General features: G+C 32.6%; 1 protein-coding gene across 1 annotated transcript; it reads left to right on the forward strand.

The window, feature by feature from the left end:
- LOC107607128 (uncharacterized mitochondrial protein AtMg00810-like) lies at positions 6,273-6,743 on the forward strand. The gene is made up of 2 exons (XM_016309110.1): positions 6,273-6,424; positions 6,521-6,743. Exons 1-2 carry the CDS (start codon positions 6,273-6,275, stop codon positions 6,741-6,743), a joined length of 375 nt encoding a protein of 124 aa, XP_016164596.1.

The raw sequence follows: 9,627 nt of genomic DNA on the forward strand, positions 1-9,627 counted from the left end.
ATTAAACAAGTAAATTCTTAATATTTAAAATACAGTAATTTTTTTTTTATTATTTTTTATGTTAAAACACCCAAATTCTACTAAAAAGATTGCCAAAATTATAAGATAAGAGACTATTAAAAGTGTTAAGTTTAGTAAATAATAACAAATAGGTGATGATGATAAATATATTGAAGTTGAGTTAATAGTCCAATTGAATTTGATGTGTTTATTAGTGATACAGGCCCAAATTTGAATAAGAAGCCCATTAAACCTGCACCTTGGATAGCAAAACAAAGCTAAGTTCCTTGGGAAGCTCATGACCTTAATTAAAGGAAACAAAGCTTGCTGTTGGTGGAGTGTTGCTCATTAGGGCATAATTCAGAAAAGAAAAGAGAGTTCACTTCTCTTGCTATGTTGCTTTGGATAATATTTAGAGAAGAAAGAGGAATTACTTTCTCATTCTATCACCATACATCTAAAAAGAAAAAGTTGCTCTACTTCTCATTAGACACCAAATAAAAAAAAAGCAGTTGTCTAATCAAAACACAATCAGAAAAAAAAGGTAATTTGGTTTCATTTACATGCAAGAAAATCATTTGATGATATCTTCTTCCCTCTTTACTACTATTTTGGGAAATATGGAGAAAAATGGAGGTAACTTTTTTCTACTGTAAATCAATAGGTAATATTATTTCTTGGAGGCAAAGCACAAGATTAAGGGCTTGGATTTATCAAATCCATTGAGGATCTATTTTCAAAGAAGTTGTATTACTTGTCTCTGACTTCAAATTCCTGATTTTTGGGGCTTATGGAAGAAAAAAGAAGAAAGACCTCAGCTAGCTTTAGATTCAAAAAGCCGACTTGTGAAGAAAATCCTAGCTGAGGAACAGAGCTCATACAAATAAGAAAATCACTTCAGATTGCAAGGAAAGAGAGAGAACCCAAAAAGAAGAGAGAGTAAAACCTTACAAACAGAATTTAAAGTCTTGGAAGCATTACACCTAAACTAAAGAGAGCACTCCGCCAAGATGAAGAACAACGATTTGAGTTCAGAAGTTGGGTTCAGAACATAGAGTCAAGGCTGTGAATCATCATCTCCTTCATGATTTACTGTTTGTATTTTTGTTTCAATGTTATATCTTTCTTTGTATTCATTCAGTGGTAAAAGGGAAGAAAGATAGGCATTGAGAAAAAGCCATTGAGAGAAAAGGATGAGAGAAATACTTGGAGAGAAAAGTCAAGAGTGATTTTAGATTTTTTTTGAGTGTATTTCTGTTTTGTATCATATACTTGAGAGGTATCTCTTGCTAAGTTGGATAAGCACTTAGTGTATTGAGTCTAGGTAGTTACATAGCCAAGTCAAGTTTATGTTGAATTTTGATGTATTTCTGATAGGATTATGTTGAGTCCTTAAAATTTGTGTATGTAATACTTAGAAAGATGGTGAAAATTTCATCAACGTTGTGGTGGAGACTGGATGTAGGTTGTATTGCACTAAGCAACTGAACTAGGATACATAGCTATGTTATCTTATTCTTTCCTGCTCTGATTCTATTTTTCACGATTCATGAGACAAAATGAAATTGTCTCCTGTATAATCCTATATGCAGAACAAATAGAAGCCAAGTTATAAGTTCTGGTTTGAGACTTTGTTAATCAAGTTAAAAGAAGGCCATAGATTCAACCCCCCTTCTCTAGGCCATCAAGAACCTTCAATTAGTATTAAGAGCTCCGTCTCAAGAATCAAGCTTCACAGTTTGGAGGAAAGGTCCAATGGCGAACAACGTGGGTGCAAACCCTGTGGCTTACACTCTAACAGAGGGTCAATCAAACAATAGGCCTCCCTTCTTTAATAGGAAGAACTATGCTTACTAGAAAAAAAGGATGCGGATCTTCATTCAATCAATCGATTACAGCTATAGAAGATAGTTGGGAATGGTCCTAAAATTTCTACAAAGACTAGTGTTGATAGAGTGGTGACTCCAAAGGAATAAGCTGAATGGAATGATGATGACAAAAAGAAAGTGGAGTTGGATACAAAAGTCATTAACTTGATGCACTGTGCTATCGGCTTCGAGGAGTACCGAAAGGTGTCTAGATGCAAAACGGCAAAAAAAATCTGGGAGAAACTCCAAGTCACACACGAAGGCACCAAACAAGTTAAAGAAACAAGGATTGATATGCTGCGAAAAGAGTATGAAATATTTACCATGAAGGATGGAGAAAGTATTGATGAGATGTTTAAGAGATTCTCAATCATCATAAATAGCCTAGATGCTATGGGTATGACCTACATTGAACAAACTCTGGTGAGTAGGATCCTTCGAAGTCTTACAAAAGAGTGGGAAACAAAAGCTACTGTCCTTGCCGAGAACGACAACCTGAATCCGTTAATCTATGATGAGTTGAGAGAAAAACTTCTAGCATATGAAACCACACACACCAGTTAAGACACTAAGAAAAAAAGGAGTGGTCCTAAAATCAAAAGTTGAGTCTTTGGAGAGTCATTCAAGTGATAGTTTTTCGGATGTCGAACTTGTCTTTTTTGCTAGGAGACTAAACAGGCTAATGAGGAACAAAGGCAGGAACAAGGGCTCAATTTCAAAGGTGTACACGAAGGATTTGAATAAAGTAATATGTCACAATTGCAAGGAGACAGGACATTTCAAGTTTAACTGTCCAAAGCTTAAAAAAGAGGACAAGGCAAAGAAAGAAAAGAAGAAAGTGTTTGTGGCTTCTTGAGAGGATCTCAAGAATGATTCGGATGCGGAAAAAGACTCCGAAGATGAATCTCAAATCTGTTTCATGGCTGGTGATGATCAACTAGAAGAGGTAAATTACTATGACTTATCTCTTGAAGAATTACATGTTATTGTTGATGATCTCACTCACCATTTTGAAAAATTGCTGAATAAATACAACAAATGTAAATCTGAAAATGAAATTTGAAAGCTGAAAATAATTTTTTAAAATAAAAGTGAAGGAGACCAAATGTGCTTTTGATCTTGTTGAAGAAAAAAGTTTTTTAAAATCTGAAATTGAAAAGTACAAAGGAAAGCACATTCTTGATCCTTCTCAAGAACTTGTTGCTGAAAATGAATGAATGAAATGATTAAAAGTTTAAATAATGACTTAGCAAAATTTACACATAGTTCAAGCAACTTAGACAAATTACTTGATAATCAAAGACCATTATTTAAAAAATCTGGTTTGGGTTATATAATAAAAAATGATGCAGTTTTTGAGAAACCAGTTGCTAAAATCATGGCACCATCTTCAAATTAAAATCAAAACCACTATTTGATAAATTTAGTCTTGAATATTTATCTAACAATGATGTTGACTTTAAAAAAAATCATATTTTGATAAAAATGCATCATCATCAAGAACTGAACCTGTTTCAGAAAATTCTGGCCTGGGTTATTTCACAAACAATGAGGCTGTCTTTAAAAAATCACACTTCGACAAAAGAGCCTTATATTCAAGAAACCCATTTGCTTCAAAAAATTCTGGTTCAAGTTATGTTGCAAAAAGAGGTGCCAATGCTAGAAATAGTTTTGTCAAAAGAAATGCACCTTTCTACAAAATCAGAAAATTCCAAACTTTTAATCACCATCAGCACCATAACTTCAATCATTTTTAGCAACATGCACACAGAAATCACTGCTTTAATTGTAATAAACCTGCTCACTCTTTTTCTCAATACTTTATTGACAAAAGAAGAGTGGAAAACAAAACATACAAGGTTGTTGTGATTTTAATTAACTTGGGCAGCCAAGATGGATTAACTTCAAAAGATCTAAATTAGTTTGGATACCTACAGTTACTTAAGAGTGTGTCCAGATTTTCCTAGCATCCAAGAAGAAGAAAGACATGTGGTACTTGGATAGCAGATGCTTTAGGCACATGATGGAAAAGTAAACATTCTTTGTCAAACTCAACAAGTATGATGGAGAATTTGTGACTTTTGGTGATGACGGTAAAGGTAAAATCATTACAATAGGAAAAGTAGGTAAATATATCTCTACTTTTATTGACGATGTTTTCTTAGTTGATGGTTTGAAGCACAATCTTTTGAGCATTAGTCAATTATGTGATTTAGGTTACTTAGTAATTTTCAAAAGATTAGATTGCCTTGTTGTGAATAAAAAGATTGATGAAGGGTTGTTTGTTGTAAACCATTATGATAATGTATATGGTCTCACTCTTGATGAACTAAAGAATCAAAATGTAGCTTGTTTTCATTTTAAAGACTCTAAAAAATGACTATGGCATAAAAGATTGGGCCATGCTAGTATGTGTCAAATAAACAAGCTTGTTAAAAGAGATTTAGTGAAAGGTCTTCCTAAGATCAAGTTTGACAAAGACATCATTTGTGATACTTGTCAAATGGGAAAACAAACAAAGAGTTCTTTTAAACAAAAAGAAGACATTTCTACTAAAAGACCACTCGAAATGCTACATATTGATCTCTTCGGTCCAACTAGAACTCAAAGTTTGGATGGTAAACATTATGGTTTAGTAATTGTGGATGATTATACAAGATTTGGTTGGATTTTATTTCTTGCACATAAAAATGATGCATTTTCAGCCTTTGATATTTTTAGCAAAATAATTCAAAATGAAAAGGATTTAAAGATTGCTTCTATTAGAAGTGATCATGGTAAAGAATTTAAAAATCAATTTTTTGAATCCTTTTGTGATGAACTTGAAATTTCACATAACTTCTCTTGTCCAAGAACACCACAACAAAATGATATTGTGCAAAGAAGAAATAGAAGCATTCAAGAAATGGCTAGAGTCATGTTATGTGAAAATGAAGTTCCTAAATTTCTTTGGGCTGAAATCATGAACATGGCATGCTACATTTTGAATAGAACAATCATAAGAAAATTTTTGAAGAAAACTCCTTATGAGCTTTGGAAAGGAAACCCACCAAATTTGAATTACTTTCATATCTTTGGATGCAAATTCTTTATTTTAAACACAAAAGAAAATCTAGAAAAGTTTGATCGAAAAGCATATAAATGTATATTTGTAGGTTACTCCACAACTAGCAAAGCATATAGACTTTATCATCAAGATGTTAGAATCATTGAGGAGTCCATACATGTTTCATTTTATGATTCTAATATTGTTCCAAGTGTTTTGGAAGATACTGATGATGCAGGCAACCAAGTGAAAAATAACACGAGTGAAGCCCTGAATCAAGATAACTGAGTCTGTACTAAATGCCCCTGACTCAGCTGATGCAGATGATTCTGCAGGAGACAATTCTATTTTATCTCTTGTAACTACAAAAATCCCTAACAATACCAGCACAAATGAACCACCTTAAGTTGAATCTGTTCCTAAATCCTCAAGACCCCAGGAATGGAGATTTTTGAAGAACTATCCTCAAGAATTCATCATTGGGGATTTTTTCAAGGTGTCACAACCCGATCCTTCTCTAGAAAGGCTACTGAAGAAACAAATTTGACATTTCTATCACAAATTGAGTCTCAAAATATTAAAAAAGCACTTGAAGACCCCTCTTAGGTAAAGGCTATGGAGGAAGAACTTCAACAATCTGAGAAGAATCAAGTATAAACACTTGTTCCTAATCTTATTGGGAAGAAAATGACTAGCACTAAATGGATTTTTAGAAACAAATTGGATAAAGATGGAAGCATTGCTAGGAACAAAGCAAGATTGGTGGCACAAGGATATGATCAAGAAGAAGGGATAGACTTTGATGAATCCTTTGCTCCTATGGCTTGAATGGAAGCTATAAGGCTTCTTCTTGCATATGCTTCCCATTGTGGCTTTAAACATTTTCAAATTGATGTGAAATGTGCATTTTTAAATAGTGTGATTGATAGAGAAGTGTATGTGGCACAACCTCTTGGTTTTGAAAATAAAGAGTTTTCAAATCATGTTTTTAAACTTTCAAAAGTTCTTTATGGATTAAGGCAAGCTCCAAGAGCTTGATATGAAAGACTTAGTTCTTTTCTTTTGGAAAACAGTTTTCAAAAAAGCACCACAGACATTACTTTATTCATCAAGAACTCTAATAATTCTTTCATCTTAGTTTAAATTTATGTTGATGACATAATCTTTGGCTCAGCAAATGAATCATGCTGTGCAGATTTTGAAAAACTCATAACTAGTGAATTTGACATGAGTATGATGGGTGAACTTAACTTCTTTCTTGGTTTCAAATAAAACAAACTCCAAATGAAACTTTTATTCACCAAGAGAAGTATGCCAAGGAACTAGTTAATAAGTTTGGTATGAAAAATGCCAAACCCATGGATACTCCCATGCACCCTAACTCAAAGTTAGAAAAGGGTGAAACTGAGAAAGATGTTAATGAGACTAGGTATAGAGGCATGATAGGATCACTTATGTACTTAACATCTTCTAGACCTGATATTGTACAAAGTGTTGGAATTTGTTCAAGGTTCCAATCACAACCAAAAGAGTCACATCTTTCTACAGTTAAAAGAATCATTAGATATATTCATGGCACATCCAACTTTAGTTTATGGTATTCTAGGTATGATGAATTTTCTGTAATTGGTTATTGTGATGCAGATTTTGTCAGAGATAAAGTTGATAAAAGAAGTACTTCTAGTATATGTTATTTTTTGGACAGATCCTTGAATATTTGGTCAAGCAAGAAGCAGTCCACAGTGGCTCTTTCTATTGCTGAAGCCGAATACATTGCTGCTTCGTCTTGCTGTTTCACAATTGTTATGGTTAAAAACTTAGCTGGCTGATTATAAATTAAATGCTAATAATATTCTCTTATTTTGTGATAACATGAGTGTCATAAATATTTCTAAAAATCCAGTTTTTCACTCAAGAACAAAACATATTGAAGTGCGATTTCACTTAATAAGAGAACATGTTCAAAAGGGTAATATTAACATTCAGTTTGTTAAATTAGAAGAACAATTAGCTGATATATTCACTAAACCATTGGCTGAGGATAGGTTCTGCAAATTAAGAACAAGTTTAGGTATTCTTAGTTATGATTCTTTGTTCTAACTTTGCTAATGTCTTGTTTGAGAGTTTTGTGTCGCAGGTCGAAGAGGCATTTGTTGGAAAAGTAATGAGTGATCTAAATTTTTGAGTGTAGAAAAAAGACAAGGATCATACTTAAATCTTATTACATATGTGGTTCCTTGTGATTTTTTAAATCTTCTTTCTGGCCATATGAGTTTTTATCAAGGATATCTTTATTTTTTTATAGCTTTATTTCATATTGGTAGTACTATTTTACTACAGATATGATGTTGTTTTCTTTGAAACATTTCTTTCATTTGTTTTCAAGTTTATTTAATAATGTTTGAGAATCCAACCTTTGATTTTCACATGCCTCTAACATATTATTTTTCAGGTTCTGTTATTTGTTTTATTTTTATCCACCTTTATGATAAAAAGGGAGAAAAATATATTTATGAGGCTTGATAAAGCATAAGGCTTACTGAAATTATTGAATATTAGTTTTGATTAGTCTTTTGTTTGTGAATTCACTTGTCTTTGTGAACTGAACTTGTTTGACTTGTGTTTGTGAACTGAACTTGTTTGATTTTAAGACATTTGAACTTCATGGATACTTATGTGCTTTTTTTTTATGTTGTGGTTATACTTATGCTGGTGAATTTTTGCGTACATGCAACCATACAAGACTATTTTAAATAGTTTGCAATATTTGCTTGTATGGATTATTATGCTTTTATGTAACTATGGAATTGTAGATAAGTATGTATATATATCGGATTATTTTGTTGGCATTTTTGTTTATGTCTTCAGGTTAAGCGATAAGTATACATTAAGAGGGAGCAACCCTTATGCAAGAGAGGAGGAGCACATCACGTTAATTTGGTATCATCAAAGGGAAGTCTCTGAACATTTTCTATTTTAATTCCTTTGATTATTACCTCATATATTATGTTTGTCGTCAAGAGAGAGATTGTGGAGTTTAGTAAATAATAACAAATAGGTGATGATGATAAACATATTGAAGTTGAGTTAATAGTTCAATTGAGTTTGATGTGTTTATTAGTGATACAGGCCCAAATTTGAATAAGAAGCCCATTAAGCTTGCACCTTGGATAGCAAAACAAAGCCAAGTTCATTGTGAAGCTCATGGCCTTAATTGAAGGAAACAAAGCTTGCTATTGGTGGAGTATTGCTCATCAGGGCATAATTCAGAAAAGAAAAGAGGGTTCACTTCTCTTGCTATGTTGCTTCGGGTAATACCCATAGAAGAAAGAGGAACTCACTTTATCATTCTATCACCATACATCTAAGAAGAAAAAGTTGCTCTACTTCTCACTAGACACCAAATCAGAAAAAAAAAAACAGTTGTCTAATCAAACCACAATCAGAAGAAAAAGGTAATTTGGTTCCATTTACATGCAAGAAAATCATTTGATGATATCTTCTTTCCTCTTCACTACCATTTCAAAAAATATGAAGAAAAATGGAGGCAACTTTTTTCTACTGTAAATCAATAGGTAATATTATTTCTTGGAGTCAAAGCACAAGATTAAGAGTTTAGATTTATCAAATTCATTGAGGATCTATTTTCAAAGAAGTTGTATTACTTGTCTCTAATTTCAAATCCCGGCCCTAATTTTTTGGGCTGATGGAAGAAAGAAGAAGAAAGACCTCAGCTAGCTCTAGATTTAAGAAGTTGACATGTGAAGAAAACCCTAGCTAAGGAACAGAGCTCATACAAATAGAAAAATCACTTCAGATTGCAAGGAAGGAGAGAGAAACCAAAAAGAAGAGAGAGTAAAATCTCACAAATAGAGTTTGAAGTTTTGGAAGTATTGCACCTAAACTAAAGGGAGCACTCTACCAAGATGAAGAACAATATTTTGAGTTCAGAAGATGGATTCAGCGCATAGAGTCAAGGCTGTAAATCATCATCTCCTTCATGGTTTACTGTTTGTATTTCTATTTCAATGTTATATCTTTCTTTGTATTCATTCAGTGGTAAAAGGCAAGAAAGAGAGACATTGAGAAAAAGTCATCGAGAAAAAAGGCTGAGAGAAATACTTGGAGAGAAAAGCCAAGAGTGATTTCAGATTTTGGGTGTATTTCTGTTTTGTGTTATGTACCTGAGAGGTATCCCTTTGCTAGTTGGGTAAGCATTTAGTGTGTTGAGTCTAGGTAGTTACATAGTGAAGTCAAGTTTATGTTGAAGTTTGATGTGTCTCTGATAGGATTATGTTGAGTCCTTGAGATTGGTGTATGTAATACTTGGAAAGATATTAAAAATTCTACCAATGTTGTGGTGGAGACTGGATGTAGATTGTATTGCACTAAGCAATTGAACCACAATATATGATTGTGTTATCTTATTCTTTCCTGCTCTGATTCTATTTTTCACGATTCATAAGACAAAATGAAATTATCTCCTACATAATCTAATACGCAAAACAAACAGAAGCCAAATTATAAGTTCTGGCTTAAAATTTTGTTAATCAAATTAAAAGAAAGTCATAGATTCAACCCCCTTTCTCTAGGCTATCAAAAACCTTCAAAAAGTAATATCAACTAAACAATACTAACTAGCACGTTTTAAAAAATAGTTATTAACAATATTATAATATTTACCTATATAAACTTACATATATTTTAATCTAA

This window comes from Arachis ipaensis, chromosome B07 (assembly GCF_000816755.2).
Source record: "Arachis ipaensis cultivar K30076 chromosome B07, Araip1.1, whole genome shotgun sequence".
Lineage (NCBI taxonomy): Eukaryota > Viridiplantae > Streptophyta > Magnoliopsida > Fabales > Fabaceae > Arachis > Arachis ipaensis.